This window comes from Carcharodon carcharias, chromosome 12, assembly GCF_017639515.1.
Source record: "Carcharodon carcharias isolate sCarCar2 chromosome 12, sCarCar2.pri, whole genome shotgun sequence".
NCBI lineage: Eukaryota > Metazoa > Chordata > Chondrichthyes > Lamniformes > Lamnidae > Carcharodon > Carcharodon carcharias.
Window position 1 is genome coordinate 123,963,472 of NC_054478.1, and position 24,357 is coordinate 123,987,828.

At 47.5% G+C, this 24,357-nt stretch overlaps 1 protein-coding gene and 1 non-coding gene across 2 annotated transcripts in view; one reads left to right on the forward strand and one right to left on the reverse strand.

Annotated features, from left to right (window-relative positions):
• Positions 1-3,865: 3,865 nt before the first annotated feature.
• Positions 3,866-4,059, reverse strand: LOC121285394. The gene has a single exon (XR_005944671.1). It is a non-coding gene; the product is annotated as a U2 spliceosomal RNA (small nuclear RNA).
• A 4,263-nt stretch (positions 4,060-8,322) lies between these two features.
• LOC121285064 (mitogen-activated protein kinase kinase kinase 13-like) overlaps positions 8,323-24,357 on the forward strand; it is a 66,670-nt gene continuing 50,635 nt past the window's right edge. The window contains exons 1-5 of the mRNA XM_041201189.1: positions 8,323-8,857; positions 13,455-13,638; positions 15,683-15,874; positions 20,697-20,855; positions 21,823-21,981. Of these exons, the coding sequence (XP_041057123.1) occupies positions 8,323-8,857; positions 13,455-13,638; positions 15,683-15,874; positions 20,697-20,855; positions 21,823-21,981 (1,229 nt within the window). The remainder of the gene's footprint in view (positions 8,858-13,454; positions 13,639-15,682; positions 15,875-20,696; positions 20,856-21,822; positions 21,982-24,357) is intronic.

Here is a 24,357-nt window from a genome sequence, read left to right on the forward strand (position 1 = left end):
AGCCTGCCTTTCAGCATCTCAGGTCCTCATCTTCTCTGGAAAGTTCCTCTGAATATGCAGCACAGTGCTCCTTCATTTTCAAGGCACTAGTCCACTGCATCCCATTTAATGGGGATAGTGTATTCCACTGGCTGAACCTCCTCTAAAGAGGAGGAGAGAGGCAGGAGGGAGAGAAGGCCAGGTGAGTGTGGGCATTCCAGAGACAGACCTTTAAGAGGAATGGCATGGACTCAGTTGGTGCAGGGCTAGCAGGAAGGCCAAGGTGGGAGGGAATGCCAAATTCGCCACTACCCAACAGCTAGAGTGTTCAGGCAGCACTCTAACTACCTCCAGATGTCAGAGGTCCAGTGCCACAGGAGACCCCATTTCTCCAGGGACATAGTGACAGCAATATGTCACATGATAGGTCCGGAAATTGCCTCCAACTGCACGAGCAGACACCCCGTGCCAGTGGCTTTAAAGGTCAACTTCTATGTTTCCAGTTCTTTTCAGGACTCAGTGAGGGATCTGTGCATCGTTTCTTAATCAGCTGCACACAGTTGCTTCAAGTTCGTGACTGATGCTATCTTTAGACAGGTCCACACTTTCATCCATTTTCATGCCTCCACAAGGGCATTGGTGGAGAGGACCATCAGACTGCTGAGGATGTGCTTCAGATGTCTGGACTGGTCAGGGGGAGCATTGCAATATCCTCATAGTCACCACATACTGTGCCCTGTACAACCTGGCTCTGGAGGCTAAGGAAAGTGAGGTAGCTCCACAGGCCATGGAGAATGACGCAAGTGATGGCTCAGAGGAAGAGCCTGGGAAGGCACAGGGTGAGGACCTCGAGCCAGACGACAGGAACCCTCATGGAGGCAGGGACACTAGGGATGCTTTGATCCAGCAAACCTTCTGCTAGGCATCCAAGGCATTGATGCCTCATCAAGCCAATGGCACTTTCTCCTTTGCTAACAATCAATAAATGAGAACCCATCTCAGTACACCAGCAGCACACAATGCCATACTTTTACAAGCCTGTGCTGCATCTGGCACCTATTCAAACCATCCAGCCAACTCAGCCCATTTAAGCCAAATAAATATTTATGTTACTTCACATGAACACACAAATTGCCCATCCCTAACAGAAGTCAAAATAATTAACACAAAAAATGTCAATCATGACATGCCCCTCTTGTGCTGACAGTGTCTTCAACTTACGTCTGCGAGTGCTGCGACCTGGTGCCCATCACCACCACCCCCCCCCCCCCCTTGCTGACAATGGTGTTGGAGGTAGCCAGCTTACTGTGCTGTCCTGGTGGCCCTGATAACTCTGCTGTCCTGTGCAGGCTCCGCCTGGGCGGGTCATCCAGCCCCATGGCTGGGCACCCCTCAGTCGACGCGGCCACTGGCAGAGGGGTGGAGTAATTGGTGCCCTCATACAAAGCACCCTGAGAAAGGCCCATAGGACAACAGTCTGCCAGTGTGAGATATATGGGGACCTAGCAGAGAGACTGGGTGCCTCTTCCATCACTCACACTGGCAGTGACCTCCTGAGGTCATTGCCTGTGTGAGGACTTGCAGGTCCGAGTGCAACCCCATACACCTTTGAGTCTGCTCCTGAAGCTGCCTCTTCATGAGAGTTGCCACTCTCTCTATGGAGGAGGCTGTGCATTCGCTGTTAAGGGTCAACACAGAACTCATGCTCCGCATAGACTCCTCCATGATGGAGACCATGGCACGCAGATCCTAGTGGATCTTCGCCAGATTTCCCCATGCATCCCGCTGGAGATCAGCATCTGCCGCCCGATGGACGACTCCAGAGGCTCGTCATCTGCCTTGGACGCAGAATAGTCCTGGTCTCCAGCTGTGTGCCCACTGTCAGCTCCCTGGGACCTCTCTGCCTCTACCAGGTCCTCATGCAAGTGTGATGTGCCCTCACCACTGTGCATTACCCGCAGAGCCAAATAACTAATGCCCACTGACATGTGACTATCTGTGCTGGTGCCTGGTTCAGAGACATGGTGTGACACTGGTGTAAATGTGATGTCTTCCTCTGAGCTCAATGGGGGGATCTCGGAGGTGCCGGTGGCTCCTGCAGATGGTGCATCTGCGGAAGGAAGACAAAAGATCAATACATTCAATCACCATAGTCACTATGCGTACTAGTCGGGCTGAAGAGACAGTGGAGACCTGCTGCGTGGTGCCATCTGCACTGGAGCTTCAGTAGGCTCTCTGGTTACGACAGTTTGGGTTTTTTTTTAATTCACACACAGGATGTGGAGTTCTCTGGCCATGCCAGCATTTGTTGCCCATCCCTAGCTGCCCTTTAGAAGGTGATGATGAGCTGCCTTCTTAAACCGCTGCAGTCCATGTGGTCTAGGTACACCCACAGTGCTGCTGGGTCAGGATCTTGACCCAGCAGCAGTGAAGGGCCAGAGATGTATTTCCATGTCAGCTTGGTGAGTGACTTGGAGGGGAACTTCCAAGTGGTGGTTTTCCCATGTATCTGCTGCCCTTGTTCTTCTAGATGGTAGTAGTCATGGGTTTGGAAGGTGCTGTCTAAGGAGTCTTGGTGAATTCCTAATGAGAGGAAGTTCTGTCGAAGGGTCATGAGGACTCGAAACGTCAACTCTTTTCTTCTCCGCCGATGCTGCCAGACCTGCTGAGTTTTTCCAGGTAATTCTGTTTTTGTTTTGGATTTCCAGCATCCACAGTTTTTTTTGTTTTTATCCTAATGAGAGGAGCCCATTATGTTTCCAATACCCATCGCACATGCATCTGTCACCTGCACTCTTACCTACATCGGAGGCCCCAGCCTCACCGTGACTGGAGGAGTGAGCTGGCCAGTGGCATTCCAGCTCCAGTGCATCACTTTCATGCTTCTTGAGGATGCACAGATTTGACATTCCTCCACCCGCCTGCAGCACTCCGCAGCGTTATAGCTGCTCTTCTCCTGACAGGGAAAAGTAGCCTTATTATTGCTTTGTCTCCCTGCAGGTCCTTTCCTGGTTCCCACCCGCCCTCCCACCCAGCCATTAGGCAGGCCGTGTCACAGTGACACTCTCACCCTGCAATGTACTGAGGCCAGTTGTGCTGATATCCCAGCCTTGGCAGGGCAGGCTTAAGTGCCAGTTAGCTTACACACTCTTAGACCCCTTAACATTCTAAGCAATGGGTACCTGACTAAACTTCTCCACACAGGTCTATGCCATTCCTGTACTTACCCTTGCTGACTGCAGCAGATCATTTAACCTTTTGTGGCACTGAAGCCACGTGTGACACACTACGTCATGCCCACTGACATGGGTGGCGACCTCCATCCAGGCCTTCTTGGTCAAATGGAACGGCCTTCTCTTGACATCCCTGGGCATTAGGATATGCTGCCCAGCACTGACCTCCTCCACCAGCACTCCCAGGCTGGTGACATCTGAGAAACGGGATGAACTTGCCCTCCTGCCTTCCACCAGGTGCTGAGGTCATGAATGCACGGCAGGACATTTGTTGGATTGCATCCAAACAGCTCCCTCAGCTTCCCCCACAACTTCTGGCAGCCTTCAGGGAGCTGCCTCATCCATTTTTGAATACCTCGTTGGGTCCCCATTGGACCCGGCACCTGACGTGTTCCCAACTCCGTGCATTGAAAACACATCCAGCAGTTGCATTCCACACTGGGCAGGCCTTAATTGGCCACCCAGCGTAAGACCACATTCACAACGCGAACTCGGCCGGGAGTTGGTTTTACATCCATTTCTAGCTGCGCCCACTTGGGGCGCACCCCGAGGATAGAATTCAGGCCCTGCAGTCTTCTGTAGCGGTTTGGTATAACTGAGTGGTTGGCTAGAGGGTAGTTAAAAGTCAACCACATTGTGGGTCTGGAGTCACACGTTGGCCAGACAAGGTAAGGACAGCAGACTTACTTCTCTAAAGGACATTTTTTTTTTTTCCGGATGGAGCAATCCCCTATTCCATCTCCCTGCTCCAAAAATCAAGTTAATATATGGTCCCCAGATAAGGGACATATCAGATATTAAACTGATAAGAACAGATACTACATTAGCGGACCAGATGGTTTTTTACGACAATTAATGATGGTTTCATAGCACCATTACAAAGACTAGCTTAAAATTCCAGATTTTTTAATTAATCAATTGAATTAGTTAATTGAATTTAAATTCCACCAACTGCCAAGGTGGGATTTGAACCCATGTCCCCAAGGGCATTAGCTAGTCACATTACCACTATCTCCCCTTAAATTGGAGTGTGCTGTTTACACCAGTGAAAATTGGTAGAAATTCAAGATCCTTTTTTGAAATCCGCCGGAGAGCCACACCCAGCGAACTTCCAGGTATAACCTGTTCCAGACACTCCAAACAGTGCACTGGTCATTGATGTGTGTCCCAGGTCGGGAGGGATGGATCTGGGGCTGAGGTAACTTACAGTAGAGGGCAAGGGGGAAAATCAGCATAGGTCAGGAACAAGCTAGTTCATCACAGAGAGTTAGAGGCTGACCAAAAGGTGAAGGGGTGAGAGAGGAGTTTTGCCTGCGCCAAGGAGGTTAGGAAAGGTTCAAGTTTTAATGACGTTAATCCTGTTGCAAAATGTTCTCCATTTTATTGCTGGCTTGTGAAAGGTGTGCAATGAACAGCATATTCTTCACCAACATGCGAATTTCACACACTGATAAACAAAGGAAGTGAACTGTAATAGTATATCAACCAAAGTCAGTTTGGTATGGGTTGCCAACTCTGGTTGGAGGTATTCCTGGAGGTTTCATCCTGCAAACTTCCTCCAAGCACCCTCTACCCGCAACCTCCCCCACCCCCCTCACAGGCACATAGCCTTCCCACACCAATCAGAAAGCAAGTGAACTTTGTTACCCAATTGGATGAACTGCGACTGTCAGTCACCGTCTCAGATATGTTCATGACCAATGAACAAATGTTTTTAAAGAAGGTTTAAAAAAAAGACTGACAGTTTATCGTAATACTCTCTCGCAGGTAACTCCCAGGAGATCAGTCCTTAATTCCTGTAGGCTCCAGGCCAATCATGGAGGCTTGGTAACATTAATTTTGGCCGAGCATTGACATACAAGGTTGGCTGACATCAAAGTGATTGGCAGATTCATGACCCCCCACTGCTGGCACTGTCAGTTTGCCTGTTTGTTGATGTCAATATATTCAGTCCTGAGTGGAATTTTCTGTGTTGTGTCTCTTCTGACTAAGATTACATGGCAGAGTGGAATTCTTTGTAGGCTTTGGTATCTCCTACAGTCTGGGTATAGTCCTCAACAGTCAGTGCCCGGTGTACAGGAGTGTAAATGATATTTGGCAGCTGCAATTGTTTTCACTGGGTCCTATTGGGTTAATTGAATTAGACCAAGTATCCCCATGTATAATTCAGCAAGTGTCTGGAGTATATTTCAGCTCTGAACTCTAATGCAGCCATTTCACTGTCCTTCTGCTCCTGGCCTTTCCAAAGGGATATCCCTGCTTTCTGGTCAAATTTGTTACTTCAAAAAACCCAATAACCTGGTTGTCACATTTATTTATATAATGTATATATGTGGAAACATTATTTGTGTCGAGGACAGCACAGATTCCTCCACCAAGTCTCTGTGTGCACTTAGTGCAAGGTTGAGTTTGCACCCATATCATCCTATCCAAGCTTCCCCCTTGGTGGTGGTGGTAGGTCCAGTGATCTGGTGAGCTTGTTGGTCTCGATGGGGGAGGAGCTGAAAAGTCAGGCTGTGGCCCTTGGCCAGAGCCAAGGTGATTAAAGCTTTTGTTTGCTGGTAACAGCAGAGTGATTATGCTTTGGCAGTTTTCAACAGAAGCATCAAATGAAGACCAGTTCCATGAAGGATTTTCAATATGCCTGATGATGGCACTAGTACGGTGGAGATCCTGTCAGACTATAACGATATCTTGATAAAGGCAAAATACTGCAGACGCTGGAAATATGAAACAATAACAAAAAGTGCTGGAAAAACTCAGCAGGTCCGACAGCATCTGTGGAGAAAAAGACAGAGTTAACCTTTGGAGTCCGTATGACTCTTCAGTTCTGAAGAAGAGTCATACGGACTCGAAACATTAATTCTGTCTTTTTCTCCACAGATGCTGTCAGACCTGCTGAGTTTTTCCAGCAATTTTTGTTTTTATAACAATACCTTGTATTTATTTAGGGCACCTTTAACCACTATGAATGGTGCCAGCCGCCAAAATGTCAAGCTAGTCTTTCATAACTTACAATTCGCCTCTGGGGTAGGGCAGAGGAAGTATTGGCCAGGCATCTTCTCCTGATCGATGTCAAATGTTCACAAGTGGCTGGTAGGTGAAGGTCAGTGCAAACTAGGTTATGATGCTGCCTTAAGGAAAGGTGGCCACTTGGGGTGAGGTATGGGAGAACACCAGTGAAACTTAACCACAGCGAGAGTTAGAGCTTCTAGATGAGACGGGTACAAAACTAGATGAAGGAAATCCAGAGTATTCATTTCATTGTAGACTGAATGAGGGTGAGGTTCACTGGGTTCTCTCTGATCCTCCTCCTGTTAGCCCTTTGCTCCGAAGTTTAATCAGCGACTGGGTTCTGTGCAGAGTTCATTGCTGCCATGAGTGTGCAGGGTGTAATTACAGTAACACAGGATCTGGACTGGAGCCATCTCACTGACTCGCATGGAGAGATTGTTTGGATGTCACCTGAGAACCCCTTTTCCTATCTCTGCAATTTTCTTGTGTCAAGTGATGCCAAATTGTAAAAGATTGGCCCTTGCATTATTCACAGGCTCCTGCCTATGAAGTGGAGCAGGGGCTGGAAGTGAAGGGGTGGGTGGGTTACCGTAGCATCAGCGAGGGAACCATGCCGATGGTTAAATCTGCTGTACTGGTCTCCCTAGAAAAAGGTGAAATACAAAAAAAGAAATAAAAGCTTTCACAACCCCAGGATGTCCCAAAGCCAATAAAATACATTTGAAATAATGGCAGCCAATTTATGCAAAGCAAGCTTACATAAGCAGCAAATTGGCTGCCAAGTTTACCCACGTAACAACTGGAACACTCAAGAAAAATAATCCGGTAGATGTAAAGGAGAAAGGCCCTGAGCCAGTCACAGGCCTAGAGCTAGCATAGGACTGAGTGGATCCAGAGGAAAACCTGCCCAGTACAGTGCAGAGGGATACACAACCGAACCTATGAACAGGACACCTCTACTTGCCATGGTGAGCTATTTTGTAATTTATCCCTTGTCTGTCACTTCAGGACCTCCTCTTGGTGAGAGGGGGAGTTAGGGCTCAGAGTGAGACAACTGCCAGAACATGCATCCCAGTCTTTTATCTTGGTTAAACTTTCTTGGTCAAAGTGAGTAATATCAATGCACAGGAACACCGCTCTGGTTTCTTGTTGGTCTGGCCACTGTCCAGTACCAGATGGGCTTTATGTCCAGTATTTTGTGCCTTTGTAACTTACCTCAGTGAATTCCTGACATGGACCTATGTTGTTCCCTTCCCGTCTGCAGCAGCCTCAAAGTGGCTGGGACGCAGAAAACAGGTTGGTGTTCCATTTTTTTCCCCGCCCCACCCCCATCACCCTCATTTCCTCTTGAACCACGATGAATCTCTGTACATGGTGATGTCACACACACACACACACACCCCCCCACACCCGCCCTCCCCCCCCGCCCATATGAGATTATGTGATTCCCGCACATTGCAATGGTGTTTGGTATAAGTGACCTCCTCAGCATTGACCATCCTAGATACTTCTGAAGTGTCGTCTCTAGTGTAGGAAGCACAACAGCCAAATAGCACACAGAAAGGAGCAATGTGATAACAACCAGATCATCTGTTTTTGTGATGTTTGTTGAGGGATAAGTTGACCAGGACACCAGCTCTTCTTCCAAAATTACAGGTTCTTTTCACCTTGGGCTTTCAATTTTGGTTAAGTTTGTTCAAAAACTGAGAAGACATGCCTTACTAAATACTAAAAACTAATACTCAAGACGTACCTTACTCTTCTTCAAAATAGTGGCCATGGGTTTTTTTGTACCTGAGAGGACAGGTAGAGCCATTTCGCCTGAAAGATGGCTTTCCGACAGGGCAGCACTCCCTCAGTAGTGGGAGTGTCAGCTAAGATTTCTGTGCATAAATGTCCTAGAGTGGGACTTTAATAACTTTCTGACTCGGATGTGCGAAAGCTGCCCACTGAGCCACATCGTTGTAAAGGATGTTCACTGGTGGCTGGAAATTCACAGACTATTTCCTTTCTCACTTGCAGGTTTGGGTGTTTGTCCCTCACATTGGGTCCTGTCTTAGGATTGTACTGAAAGCCACCTCATGCCGCCTGCCCCATGCACACGCACGGTGTGATGGCCAGTCCACAGGAGGTCCTGACATGGTCACCCTCCTCCAACCTCATCAATCAGAACTTGAAAGAAGAGCTGGGGACCCCAGGGGAGAAGCTGCCAGTCCGAGACGTGAGCCACAAGCCATCGTACTCACCGCCTGAGATCCTGGATAACCTGCAGGAGAAGAGTCCCCCACAGGCCGACAGCAGTGGCAGCTCCAACTCCAACCACCCCGTCACCATCACCGTGCTCACCAGTGTCAGTGAGGACTCCCGCGACCAGTTTGAAAACAGTGTGCTGCAACTGAGGGAGCACGAGGAATCCGGGACCACCCAGACCCCTGAGGATGGGAATGGGAATGATGGAGGTGGCAAGGACAACAGTGGACCAGATGAGATGAAGATACATTACAATCGTTCAGGGTCAGGCTCAGGATCGGGGCCAGGAGGATTCCTGGAGGGACTGTTCGGCTGCCTGAGGCCAGTGTGGAATATTATAGGAAAAGCCTACTCCACAGACTATAAGTTACAACAGCAAGGTATTGACATTCTAGTCATCAATGTTGTGTTGCATATCTTTGTATGGTCAGCATGCTGGTTAGTATTGTGTTAGTTAGCATTGTAGCAGTTACCTTTGCTCCAATTAACATTGTCAAAGTTTATTTTGTATTGGTCATGTTGTTCTAGATGACAGTCTTTACCACTTAATATTCTGCACAAATTAATATTGTTTTACAAGTTATTGTGTGGAGCCTTGTGCCCTCCCCCATGATGAATTTGGTGGCAGGGGGCGTTTAATCCCCTCTCCCACGCCCCAGCCCCCTCACCTTCCTCCATCCCCACATCCCCCACGTCCCTGATCCACCCCTCTGCAACCCTCATCTGCCCACCCACGACCCTCCTCAGCCCAACCTCGCCCTTCCTCAGCCCACCCGCATCCACACTCTCTGTCCCCCCACATCTCCAATCCAACCCCACCCCCATGACCCCCCTCCGACACCCATGCCCCATGTCCCCCATTCGAACCCACGACCCCCATCCTGGCCACGATCTGCCACTGGTGGCGCCCTCCCCTCCCTGTGGCCTCCTCTCCCCTAGGCCCCCTCCCTGTGACAACCTCCCTCCCTCCCTGTTCTTCCCTCTCCCCTCCTTCCTCAGGTTCTCCTCCCTCTCCCCTCCTTCCTCAGCCTCTCCTCCCTCACCCTCTCCTTCCCTCACCCCACCCCAACACAGTCTTCTCCTCCGCAACATGGCTTCCTCCACCACAAATCCATGCCCTCCTCTGCAATCACCGTTCTCCGTAAGCCCTCATCTTTGTCCACCACCCTTCCACGTATCCAACCACGCTCCTCTGCATCCAGCCCCCCTCCCCTGTGTCCACCAACCCTCCATTGCTTCCAAACCCCCTCCCATGTGTTCACTCCCCCATCCCCTGCATCCACCCCCCATCAACTGCATCCACCACCCTCCCTGCCCCCGCAAGCCCCACTGGCAACCGCCCCCCCCCCACCCCTGCAACCTGCAACACCCTTCCCCTGCAGCCATCCCCGCCCTCCCCTGCAAACAGCCTCCCCCCCACCCCCCCTGGTGAAATCTGCCCCACTGCTGCAACACCCTCCTCCTCCCCTGCGACCCCCCTTCACTCGCAACGTGCCAAAACACTGGCCCCAGCACAGTTCCTGTGAAGACCCGCTCCAACGGTACAGCTCACATTCTTCCCAGTCCTGGTGTCAGGGCCTCATGAATTGAAACCCATGTCTCCCTCACCAATCTTTGAGCCATGCATTTAACTCCCTAATTTTATCCAATTTACATGTGGCTCAGGTAATAATCCAGACACTATTACCTTTGAGGTTCTGCTTTTTAATTTAATCCCTATCTGCTCATGCTCCCTATTCAGAAACTCTTTCCTACTTCCGTGTACCATGACAGCTGGATTTTTCCCCTCCCACTGCAAGTTCCTCTCCAGCCCCAAGCAGATGTCTCAAAGCCTGGCACCGGCAGGCAGCACAGCACTCTGGATTCTCGCTTTCGGCTGCAGATTGCTGTGTCTATCCCCTTGACTATATTGTCCCCTAATACCACTATGTTTCTATTAACTTGCCCTGCTTGAACTCCCCCTCTGTACTATAGTGCCATGGTCAGTTCGCTCATCCAATCTGTAGTCCTTGCTTTTGTCCACATAAGCTGCAAGAGTTTCGAACCTATTGGACAATTGCAAGGGCTGAGGCTTCTTCACTTCTGCCTTCTTGATCCCCATTCCTGCCTCACTCACAGACACACTCTCCTGCCCCTGACCAGGGATCAGATTAGACAGCCCTATCCTAAGGGGTGTGACTGCCTTCTGGAACAAAGTGACCAGGTAACTTCCCCTCTCCCTGATGTATTGCAGTGTCTGCAGCGTGGCCTTCGGTTCAATGACTCTGAGCCATATTTCCTCCCGCAGACATTTACTGCAGATGTGTTTGCCTTTGATCACATAAGTATCTACAAGGTCCCCACATTCTTTAGCTGCCACACATCACCTGCCCTGCCATTTTTATATTGTTTAATTAAAATGTAATTAGTAAAAATAATTAATGTAAATTCCCTAGTTAAGATAAATAGGAAATACTTATTAGCCAATCTAATAAGCTATACTATACTACTATTAGTAAACCTTACTACTAGTAACAAAGCCTCACATTTGCTAAAATTACTAGAGTTTGGAAAAATAAATGAGAAAAATACTCACCTATCAATCAACTACCTGTTTTCTTCACACATCACACTCTAATCTTTCTCAGAACACAGTAGGTCCTCTGTGGAGCCAGAGATTGGATATCGCTTTTAGGTGCTGCTGTCTGTCTCTGGGTCCTTCTTAACTCCCGCTCTTTTAATTGTATTGTGTGCCAGTGGGAATTGTGTTAGTATTAAATACCAGTCAGCATTCTATATCAGTTACTATTCTGTGCCGGTGAGTATTGTGTACCCGTTAGTGTTGTGTACAAGGTTATATACCATAACAGTAAGTATTGTCTACCAGTTAGTATTTTGTGCCAGGTTATATTCTGTGCAGTTTACCAGTATGTGCCAGTTACTGTTGTGTGCCAGTTATTATGGTATATCAGATTATCTTCTATACCTATTAGTATTGTGTACAGGTGAATATTGTGCATCAGTCAGCATCGTGCCCCAATTAGCATTTTGTACCAGTTGGTGTTGCATACCAGGGATAGTGTACCAGCGAGCACAGTGCACCAAGGTAGCATTGTGTAGCATAGCATTTTCACCTTCTCCTATAGTACCAAAACAGCTCTTATCAAAGTCACAAATTACATCCCATCTGCTTGTGACAAACGTAAACTATACCTGCTTATCCTTCTCGACCTAACTGTAACCTTTGATACAAATGATGCACTATCACCCTCCAGCTGAGTGGGACTGGACTTGCCTGGTTCCATTCTTATCTAATCATAACCAAAGTATCACTTGCCATGGCTTTTTTTCCCACTCCTGCACCATTAATCCCAGTGTCCCCCAAGGATCTATCATTGGGCCCCTTCTGTTTCTCATCCAAATGCTGCCTCTCAGCAACATCATTCGAAAGCATAATGTTAGCTTTTGCATGTTTAGCATCACCTCTCTTGACTTCTCCATTGTTGCTACATTATCTTACTGCTTGTCCAACATCCAACACTGAATGAGCAGAGATTTCTCCAATTAAATATTGTGAAGACAGAAGCCATTGTTTTTGTTCCCCACTGTAAACTTCATTCCTTAGCTACCAACTCCATTCCCCTCTAGGGCAGCTCCCTGAGGGCAGCTCCCTTGTACCAGACCATTCCCAACCTTGGTGTCATATCCGTGCCTTCACTGAGACCACTATTTCCACCTCCGGCCTTGACACTATCCCTTCTTCAGCTACACTTGCTATCTTAGTACACAATTTTACAGGTTACACGCTAGTTGGTGCATAACACAAACAGACAACATTCCCTTTTTTTTGCAGTGCCTGATCTATTCACTTAAGTGTGTGAACTGTGCAAATTTTTGCACAGCTGTGATTGTGAAGCAACTTAAAGGGCCCAACTTGAGCAAGGCCTGCATGGGAATTGCTGCATGACTGCACAGCTTAGAAGGAACACTGCAAACAGGTTTACCATACTAACTGGTACACACTGGTACCTCGATACACAGTATTAGCTGGTACACAACAATAACACAACTTGTAATTATATAATGCGTTTAACATATTAAAACATTTCAAGGTACTTCATAGCAGGCAATAAGCAAAACTAGACACCAAGCCATGTAAGTAGATATTAGGGCAGATGGTGAAAATGTTGGCAAAGACCTAGATTTTAAGGACTTTCTTAAAGAAAGAGGGAGGTAAAGAGCTAATGAGGTTTGGGAAGGGAGTTTCAGAGTTTAGGGCCTGGGCAGCTGAAGGCATCCACCAACGGTGGAGCAATTAAAATTGGGGATGCTGAAGAGGCTAAAATTGGATAAGTGCAGACATCTCAAAGGGTTGTTGGGGCTGGAAGAGATTACCATTTAGTATTGACTACCAGTTAGCATATTGTTTTAGATTTACCCATTAATATTGTGTATTAGGTTGTATTGTGTACCTGTTAGTATTGTCTACCTGATTACCTAGGGAGACAAGGACCTGCAAGTTCCCCAGTTAGCTCTGTGTAACACACTAGATTTGTATGCCATGTTACCATTGTGTTTCAGTTAGCATTGGGTACCAGTTAGCTTTATGTACCAAGATAGCATTGCATATCAGTTAGCAGTTTCTACAGGTTAGCATTGTGTACAAGTTAGTTTACCAGTTACTATTGTGTACCTGCTAGTATAGTATACAGGAAAGATGCATGTGCACACACATTTTGGGAGACTGTTACACAATAATCAGGAGAAGGATCCCTGGTTGGTTTCTCCTCTCTCTAACCCAGGGGCACTGGGGAGAATTATAGCAATCGCTGATACCACCAAATTGGAGCCCACCAATATCTTTTGTCTGGCTCCATGTGCCTAGCTCCTGGCTAACTGTGGTGAGCTGTGAGTTTAGAGGCCAGCTCTGTAGTAACTTTAAATCTGCAGATACTGAGATCTGTTGAATTGATTCTGGTATGCTTATTAATTTGTCAGATTCTTGGGAGGTGCCTTTTGAGGAGATCTCGGAGCTCCAGTGGCTGGGGAGCGGAGCCCAAGGAGCTGTGTTTCTGGGCAAATTCCGAGGTGAAGATGTGGCGATTAAAAAAGTGCGGGAACAGAAGGAAACGGACATCAAGCACCTGAGGAAATTGAGACATCCCAACATCATCGCATTCAAGTATGGTTTACGTCTACTCAATGTTAAATGGGGGAAGGACTGCACAGAGAAAGGGTCCTGCATATCAGTCATTTCCAAGCATACTTTGTTTGCTATACAAGTGAACCTTTGAGGGAATTCGTGATGGTCAGAGAATGACTTTTCACCTTTAACACTTGGGTTAGAATCCGATGCAGACTGATGGGATAAGACTGTGCCATGTCTGCTGGAGTGAGGGTTCATTGTCAAATGCATTTGCATAGTCGTATTCCAGTTTCTGGTTGGTATAAGACCAATGCAGGAAACTGCGCCAAACTGAGGCAATTGACAAAGGCACTCGTACTCACTGACTGTTGAGGCAAAGGTTGAAGTGTCACAATACCTAGTAAAAGAGGCACATCATTGAGACAGTCTGGGGAGAGTGTTACTCTGTATCTAACCTGTGTTCTACCTGCCCTATGTGTGTTTGATGGGACAGTGTAGAAGGAGCTTTATTCTGTATCTAACCCATGCTGCACCTTCCTTGGGATGTTTGATGGACTAGTGTAGAAGGGAGCTTTACTCTGTATCTAACCCATGCTGTACCTGCCCTGGAATTGTCTGATAGGAGAGTGCAGAGGGAGCTTTAGTCTGTATTTAACCCATGCATACTTGCCTTGGGAGTAATTAATGGGACAGTGCAGAGGAAGCTATATGCTGCATCTAATTCGTGCTGTATCAACCCTGGGAGTGTTTGATGTTCACTAAAATGTAATGTATCTAATTCCTAACACCAACATTCTTGGGATTCTAAAACAAAAACAGAATTACCTGGAAAAACTCAGCAGGTCTGGCAGCATCGGCGGAGAAAAGAGTTGACGTTTCGAGTCCTCATGACCCTTCAGCAGAACTGAGTGAATCTTAGGAAAGGAGTGAAATATAAGCTGGTTTAAGGGGCGGGGGGGAGAGAAGTTGGGGGGGCTGGGGTGGTTGTAGGGACAAGCAAGCAGTGATAGGAGCAGATAATCAAAAGACGTCACAGACAAAAGAACAAAAGAACACAGAGGTGTTGATTTTGGTGATATTATCTAAACGAATGTGCTAATTAAGAATGGATGGCAGGACACTCAAGGTACAGCTCTAGTGGGGATGGGGTGGAAAGGCTAGCAGGGCATAAAAGATTTAAAAATAATGGAAATAGGTGGGAAAAGAAAAATCTATATAAATTATTGGAAAAAACAAAAGGAAGGGGGAAGAAACAGAAAGGGGGTGGGGATGGAGGAGGGAGTTCAAAATCTAAAGTTGTTGAATTCAATATTCAGTCCAGAAGGCTGTAAAGTGCCTAGTCGGAAGATGAGATGCTGTTCCTCCAGTTTGCATTGGGCTTCACTGGAACAATGCAGCAGGCCAAGGACAGACATGTGGGCAAGAGAGCAGGGTGGAGTGTTAAAATGGCAAGCGACAGGGAGGTCTGGGTCATTCTTGCGGACAGACCACAGGTGTTCTGCAAAGCGGTCGCCCAGTTTACGTTTGGTCTCTCCAATGTAGAGGAGACCGCATTGGGAGCAACAAATGCAATAGACTAAGTTGGGGGAAATGCAAGTGAAATGCTGCTTCACTTGAAAGGAGTGTTTGGGCCCTTGGACGGTGAGGAGAGAGGGAGTGAAGGGGCAAGTGTTGCATCTTTTGTGTGGGCATGGGGAGGTGCCATAGGTGGCGGATTGAGGAGTAGGGGCTGATGGAGGAGTGGACCAGGGTGTCCCGGAGGGAACGATCCCTACGGAATGCCGCCAGGGTGGGTGAAGGGAAGGTGTGTTTGGTGGTGGCAGTGGATTCTGGTTGGTTTAATTTCACGTAACTAATTGGCTGAGACAAACACTGTGAACGCTAAGTGATGCACAGGGAGGGTAGTGTAGTGTAGTGGTGGGTGGGGCTGTGTGGATTGTTATTACGTTTTACAGCCCATGCTGGTTCCACAGTCAGGTTAATGATGACTTGAGCTGAGTATTGTTGTCAGTAAACTAATCCAACAACATCTGAACAGCAATGCCCATGTGGTAAAATGTTGAACTTTCTTTTTCCCCAGGGGTGTATGCACCCAGGCCCCATGTTACTGTATTATTATGGAGTATTGCGCCCACGGCCAGTTATATGAGGTTCTACGGGCAGGCCGGAAGATCACACCCCGGCTGTTGGTGGACTGGTCCTCAGGAATAGCCAGTGGAATGAACTACCTACATTTACACAAAATCATCCATAGAGACCTCAAATCACCCAAGTGAGTAAAGGTTGTCTACTTTGCTACACATGCACACACATGTATGCGCACACACAAACTGTGCATGTTCATTTGTACTCATATGCACACACATAAATTCATGTATATTCACACCCACAGTGAATACATAAAAATATCTGCATACATAAGTGCACTCGTGGCTGAATAGATACATCTGCACATGCATATTGACATCAACATGGATATTCCATGTGTGCTCTGCTGGAAGGCAGGCCCTTTGTCATTGATGCTTCATCCTGAGCTATTTTCTTGGCAGTTTTTTTGCCAGTGGTAGTTTGTCATTGCCTTCTGCTTTCAGAGGCAGGATGAGGATCCAAGTTTACCTCAGTCGGAACAGGAATTGAACCTGTGCTATTCTGAACCGCATGCCAACCATCTAGCTAACTGGCCCCAATACCAATGTACATGCATGCACACAAATAAGTTTATTCACACTTAGAAACATAAAACATTTACAGCACAGAAGGTCTTTCATCCCATAATACCTGCGCCGACCAAAAAAAGAGCTATTCAGCTCTTTATCAGCTCTTGGTCCATAGCCCTGTAGGTTATGGCACTTCAAATGCAAATACAAACATACGATTTAGGAGTAGGAGTAAGCTACTCGGTCCCTCAAGCCTGCTTCGCCATTCAATAAGATCATGACTTAGCTGTTTGTAACCTCAACTCTACAATCCCACTTGCCCCGATAACCTTTCATTTCCTTACTTATCATGAATCTATTTAGCTCTGCCTTAAAAATATTCAAAGTCTCACTTCCTCAAAAGGTGCAGGAAGCAGAGTACTAAAGACTCACAACTCTCTGAGAAAAAAAAATTCCCCTCATCTCTGTCTTAAATGGTGACCCCTTATTTTTAAACAGTGACCCCTAGTTCTAGATTCTCCCACATGAGGAAACATCCTTTCCATATCCACCCTGTCAAGACCTCTCAGGATCTTATATGTTTCAATCAAGTCACAAGCCTAGCCTAGCAATGTCCTCTGGCTCCTAAGCCTGTCCAATCTTTCCTCATAAGACCACCTTCCCATTCCAGGTATTAGCTTACTAAACCTTTTCTGAACTGCTTCCAAAGCATTTACATCCTTCCTTAAATAAGGAGACCAATACTGTACACAGTATTCCAGATGTGGTCTCACCAATGCCCTGTGTAACTGAAGCATAACCTCCCTACTTTTGTTTTCAATTTCCCTCACAATAAATGATAACATTCTATTAGCTTCCCTAATGACTTGCTGCACCTGCATACTAACCTTTTGCGATTCATGCACTAGGACACCCAGGTCCCTCTGAGTCATTTTCAAAATCATGAGGGGTCTGGACAGAGTAGGTAGAGAGAAACTGTTCCCGCTCGTAAATGGATCGAGAACCAGAGGGTACAGTTTTAAAGTGTTTTGCAAAAGAAACAAATGCAAGGTGAGAAAAATCTTTTTCACACAGCGAGTAGTTAGGGTTTGGAATGCACTGCCTGGAGGTGTGGTGGAAGCGGCACTTGCTTAGCAATAACCTGCTTACTGCCACTCAGTTAGGGTTCCACCAGGATCACTCAGCTCCTGAGCTCATTACAATCTTGGTCCAAACATGGACCAAAGAGCTGAACTCCAGAGATGAGGTGAGAGTGATTGCCATTGACTTCAAGGCAACATTTGACTGAGTGTGGCATCACTAAATGTGGCCCTAGCAAAACTGGAGTGAATAGGAATCAGCGGGAAAACTCCACTGGTTGGAGTCATACCTAGCACAAAGGAAGATGGTTGTGATAGTTGGAGGTCAGTCATCTCAGTTCTAGGACATCATTACATGAGTTCCTCAGGGTAGAATCCTTGGCCCAACCATCTTCAGCTGCTTCATCGATGACCTTCCTTCCATCATAAGATCAGAAGTGGGGATGTTCGCTGATGATTGCACAATGTTCAGTACCATTTGTGACTCCTCAGATACTGAAACAATCCATGTCCAAATGCAGCAAGACCTGCACAATATCCAGGCTTGGGCTGACAAGTGATAGGTTCAATTGGGCCATTCAAGAGGGTATTGTTTCTATTGAAATAATCATGCAATGTGCAGGGTTACAGGGAAAAGGTAGGCGATTGGCACTAAGTTAAAATGCTCAGAGAGCTGGTGCAGACACTATGGGCAGAATGGCATCCTACTGCACCATAACAATTCTGTGATACTGAATCTCAGAACTCTGCAATCTCTCACCATTTAGAAAATATACTTCTGTTTCATTCTTTCTGCCAAAATGGACAATTTCACATTTCTCACATTATACTCCATTTGCCAGAGCTTTGCCCACTCACTTAACCTATCTATATCCCTTTGTAGCCTCCTTATACCCCTTTCACACTTTACTTTCCTCTCTATCTTGTGTCATCAGCAGATTTAGCAACCATTCCTTTGGTCCCTTCATCCAAGTAATTTATATAAATTGTAAAAGGTTGAGGTCCCAGCACTGATCCAAGTGGTTTTTAAAGGTGGTGAGGTTCTCTGGCTCTACTACCCTTTCAGCTACAACACTGGCATGTATCTGGCAAAGTGGAAAGTTGTCCAGGTATGTCCTGTACACCAAAAGCAGGACAAATCCCATGCAGGCAATTACTGCCCCATCAATTTATCCTCAATCATCAGTAAAGTAATGGAAGGGGTCATCAACAGTGCTATCAAGCGGCACTTGCTTAGCAATAACCTGCTCACTGATGCCTAGTTTGGGTTCTGCCAGGATCACTCAGCTCCTGACCTCATTGCAGCCAAACATGGACTAAAGGGCTGAACTCCTGAGGTGAGGTGAGAGTGACTGCCCTTGATATTAAGGCAGCATTTGACCAAGTATGGTATCAAGGAGCCTAGCAAAACTGGAGTCAATAGGAATCAGTGGGAAAACTCTCCGCTGGTTGAAGTCATACCTCGCACAAAGGAAGATGGTTGTGATGGTTGGAGGTCAATCATCTCAGTTCCAGGACATCACTGCAGGAGTTGCTCAGGGTAGTATCTTCGGCCCAACCATCTTCAGCTGCTTCATCAATGACCTTTTTATCCATCATAAGGTCAGAAATGGGGATGTTCGCTGATGATTACATAATGTTCAGCACCATTCATGACTCCTCAGATACCGAAACAGTCCACGTTAAATGCAGCAAGACCTGGACAATATCCAGGCTGACAAGTAGCAAGTAACATTTGTGCCACACAAATGCCAGGCATTGACCATCTCCATCAAGAGGGAATCTAGCCATCAGCCCTGGACATTCATTGGCAATTAACGTCACTGAATTCCCCACTATCAACATCCTGGGGGTTACCAGTGACCAAAAACTGAACTGGACTAGCCATAAAAATACTGTGACAACAAGAGCAGGTCAGAGGCTAGGAATTCTGCAATGAGTAACTCACCTCCTGACTCCTGAAAGTCTGTCCACCATATGCAAGGCGCAAGTCAGAAGTGTGATGGAATACTCCCCACTCACCTGGTTGAGTGCAGCTCCAACAACACTCAAGCTTGACTCCATCCAGGACAAAGCAGCCCGCTTGATTAACACCCTTCCACAAACATTCAGTTTTGCAACCATCAATGCACAGTGGCAGCAATGTGTACCATCTACAAGATGCACTGTAAAAACTCACCAAGGCTTCTTTACAACAGCACCTTCCAAACCCACAACCACTATCATTTAGAACGACAAGGACAGCAGACATATGGGAACACCAGCTCCTGGAAGTTCCCCTCCAAGCCACTCACTAACCTGACTTGGAAATATATCGCTGTTTCTTCACTGCTCCTGGGACAAAATCCTGGAACTCCCTTCCTAACAGCACTGCGGGTGTGCCTACACCACAGGGACTGCAGTGGTTCAAGTAGGCATCTCACCACCACCTTCTCAAGGGCAATTGGGGATGGGCAACAATGCTCACCTAGCCAGCGATGCTCACATCCCATGAAAGAATAAAAAACACAAATTTGATGATCCTTCTAGTATATCATCCCTCCTCACCACTGTGCTTCTTTCTTTATCTAATATTGAGATCCCCCTCCTTTTTACCCCATTTTCTATCCTGTCTGAAAACCCTGTAACCAGGAATGCCGAACCACCTTCCCTACCCTTTTAAGCCACATTTCAATAATAGCTATGACATCTTACTTCCAGACGTCTGTCTATGTTCTCAGCTCATCTGCCTTGTTCAGTGGACATCTTGCCCTCAACTCCACACAGACAAACACAACTGCATGCACATAGGTAGACACATAAAACATATGAATGCACACACAATATGCAGATATACATGCAAAACTGTCCACAGCAGAGACATAAATACATGGATAAGCATACAAACGTGCATGCATACACACTGCAAACACACATGCACAGGCTGAAATCTAATCAAGAGTTTGAATGCTCTATACTTAGAATTACAGATCCATGGAATGAGTTAAAGTCTGGAATGTAATTGAGGGAAACTACACATGTGTGGCTTCTTTCCCCTGCAACCACCCATGAAAACTCCACATATGTGAATGATATCTCATCTCACGGCCCCACCCTCCTTCACCACTCACCTGTATTAAGTAACTGTGTCCCGACTCCTACACTATGGTGGCCGCTAAAAAGTTGCAAGTGAATGACTGTTGTGCCAGGAAGAGAACCATGTTTAGAAGGGAAGCAGACGGGTTGGAAGAGGATTTTAAACAGGACCTACTTGAGTGAGCTGTAACAGTGGTGTGCTGATTGACAGCTTGATATGCCCCGGTTTTAGCAGGTGCTTCAGGTCAGTTTAACAGGCCTTGGCCCCTTTCTCCTGTTTCAGTGTGCTGGTTACCCACGATGACACTGTGAAGATTTCTGATTTTGGTACCTCCAAGGAGCTGAGTGACAAGAGCACCAAGATGTCCTTTGCTGGTACTGTGGCCTGGATGGCTCCCGAAGTGATTCGCAATGAGCCCGTGTCGGAGAAAGTGGACATTTGGTGAGTAATGAGTAGCACTGGAATTAAGTGTGGCAGCTTAACTCCTCATTCACCTGATGTTAAACAGTGGCCCACATCTGATGAGAAAGTTAAACTCACTAAATGCAAAGAAAGAATCAACATATTTTTCCCATCAGAACATAACAGATTATGGGACAATATGCTAGAAGTGTGTAAAATTATTGAAGGCTGAGACAGGGTAGCTAGAAGCAGATTATTTTCCAGTCGTTGAAGGCTGCAGAAGGAGGGACCATAGTTATAGGATTAAGTCTCAGAGGTCTGCAACGGGGAGCAAGATAAACTCTTGAGAGAGTTGAGAGGATGTGGAGTTCATTTCCAGGGCTAATGATTGTGACAGAAAATACGTCAACGTTCAAGGTTATAATGGATAAGTGGATGAAGGATTGTTGTACAGAGTGGGTTACTGATTCCATGAGAGCAGGGAGTGAGCCTAATTAGATTGCTCTTTCAAATAGCCAGTACAGGCACAATGGGCCGATTGGCCTTCTTCTGTGCTGTATGATTAGGAATATTTGCTCAGATGGAGAGAAAACCCCAAGGTGGATTGGTTGGGTGAATGACCTGTTACCATGTTGTACTCTCTGTGAATTTCCATGTTCCCTCAGAGGTTGGGAGCGGATGGACTATGGCTATCCATTATTTGAATGCATTGATTTCAAAGGACAAATCAGCCCAGGCTTGATTGGAACGTAAGTCCCACTAAACAAAGTCCAGTGTCTGTCCCACCGATCCACTAGGTCCCTTTGCCTCTAATTCTTACTGAGATCTATAACAACTGTCATTTGTAGCAGGGCTGCTGCCTGCATTCGATAGTTGTATTTACCACAGATTCAATTGTACACCAAGACAATGAGCTACCCCTGTCAACTTATTTAGATTTATGTCTGTGCTTCCCATGCAGTTAGAATTTCACCTGTTATTATGTTTGTCTCCTTTTCCACCACAGGTCATTCGGGGTAGTGTTGTGGGAGTTACTGACTGGAGAGGTTCCCTACAAGGATGTGGATTCCTCTGCTATCATCTGGGGTGTGGGCAGTAACAGCCTGCACCTACCTGTCCCCTCCACCTGTCCTGATGGCTTCAAGATCCTCATGAAGCAAACCTGGTGAGAGCCACTGTGTATATCCTCTTTCGCGCCTGATGGTTGACGCTCATATACACAGGTCGGCCAATGGAAAAGGAACCTTGAAGAGAGGGGGAGAAAGCCAATAGGGGAGAGAGAGAGAGAGAGAGAACCAGGAGGACAGAGAGGGAAGTGAGGAACAGAGACAGGGAGGGGCAGGGGGAGAGAGAGTCAGGGGTAGAGAGGGAGAGAGAGAGAGAAAAAGTGAGTGGGGGGAGAGAGAGCAAGGGAGTCACAGAGAGAGAAAGAAAGCCAGGGGTGTAGGAGAGGGAGAGAACAAGTGAGGAAGCTAACAGAGAAGCAAGTGAGAGAGAGAGAGGAAGAAGAGAGCCAGAGGGGAGAGAAAGAGAGCGCTGGGGGAAGAGAGAGAGAGAGAGAGCCCAGGGTGGGGAAAGAAAGAGGGAGCCCAGGATGGAGAGAGAGAGACAGCAAGGAATGGGGAGAGACAGCATGAGAGCCTAGGATGGGAGGAGAGAGAGCCCGGGGGTAGGGAGAAGAAGAGCCTGGAGAAGAGAGTGAGGCAGCAATGGAGAGGGAGAGAGAGACTGGGGTGGGGAAAGAGAGAGGGAGCCCAGGGCAGGAAAAGAGAGAAAGGGAGCCCAGGGTGGAGAGAGAGAGAGGGAGACCAAGGGATGCGGGGAGAGAGGATGTAAGAGAGCTGGGATTGGTGGTGGTGAGGTTGCGGAGTGCGGGAGGGAGAGAGAAAGGTAGCCATTGGGGAGAGAGAGAGTCACGGGGGGAGAGGGAGATAGAAAGCGGGGGAGAGGGAGATAGAGAGCAAAGGAGAGGAAAAACCACTTCTCAGTTCCTGGATTTTGATGTGCTCCACATTGTGCCATAGGCCGACCAGCATCTATTGGAAGTGGAAACTGACTTACCCATTTCAATGGGACAGGAGGGTGAATTCCACCTTGCCCATTGGATGGGACAGTTGAAACAAGCTGGCACTTCAGGAAACCTCTTTGGGTGAGGGGCTGAGGTGGCAGAATATTATTCAAGTAGGTTTCCAGTTTCCTCCCACACATACACACAGAACTGTGCAACATTAATTTTCAAAGAAAGGGGTGAACTGAAATCACTGGATGGTGATACATGCCAAATGGTGAAACATAGGCTGTGCTTCTGAATGACATGCCCAGGCTGCAGGGCAATTGGTGATTGTGATCACTCCATGATTCTCTTTGGACAGGTGTTGCCTGGCATAGCTCTCAGGGCCACACTGAGCAAAACCAAAATGCATTCACACAGGAGAGGAGGGTGAGGGCAGAGACCCTCGAACTGCTCAGTGCTTACTGAACACTGCCTGAGATACATCTGTGTACATCACTGCCCTACAGTGGCTAACTGTGGGCACTACAGTAGTGCAATAAACAATAACAATAGGGAACATTAGCAGTAAAACTGATTAGCCACTTACTATTAGGGCCACACATGCATGGCCACTTGAGTAAGGTGTCAAAGGCCAGCTAGCCTCCTCTCTCTCTCTCTCTCTTTGTCTCTCCCTCTCTCTGGCACCCCCTCTCTCTGGCACCCCCTCTCTCTGGCACCCCCTCTCTCTGGCTCCCCCTCTCTCTGGCTCCCCCTCTCTCTGGCTCCCCCTCTCTCTGGCTCCCCCTCTCTCTGGCTCCCCCTCTCTCTGGCTCCCCCTCTCTCTGGCTCCCCCTCTCTCTGGCTCCCCCTCTCTCTGGCTCCCCCTCTCTCTGGCTCCCCCTCTCTTTGGCTCCCCCTCTCTTTGGCACCCCCTCTCTTTGGCACCCCCTCTCTTTGGCACCCCCTCTCTTTGGCACCCCCTCTCTTTGGCACCCCCTCTCTTTGGCACCCCCTCTCTTTGGCACCCCCTCTCTTTGGCACCCCCTCTCTTTGGCACCCCCTCTTTTTGGCACCCCCTCTTTTTGGCACCCCCTCTTTTTGGCACCCCCTCTCTTTGGCACCCCCTCTCTGGCACCCCCTCTCTGGCACCCCCTCTCTTTGGCACCCCCTCTCTTTGGCACCCCCTCTCTTTGGCACCCCCTCTCTTTGGCACCCCCTCTTTGGCACCCCCTCTCTTTGGCACCCCCTCTCTTTGGCACCCCCTCTCTTTGGCACCCCCTCTCTTTGGCACCCCCTCTCTTTGTCTCTCCCTCTCTTTGTCTCTCGATTTGGGACTCTCTCTCTCTTTGGAACTCTCTCTCTTTGGAACTCTGTCTATCGATTGCTCTCTCTCTCTCTCACTGTCTTTTTCTGTCCTTCTCTGTCTCTCTCTCTCTCGCTGCCTCTCTTTCAGTCTTTCGCTCTCTCTGATCATCTCTCTCTGTCTCTCTCTGTTGTCTCCTGTCTTTCTATCTCTCTTTAGCATGACACTCCAGTGCAGTACTCTCT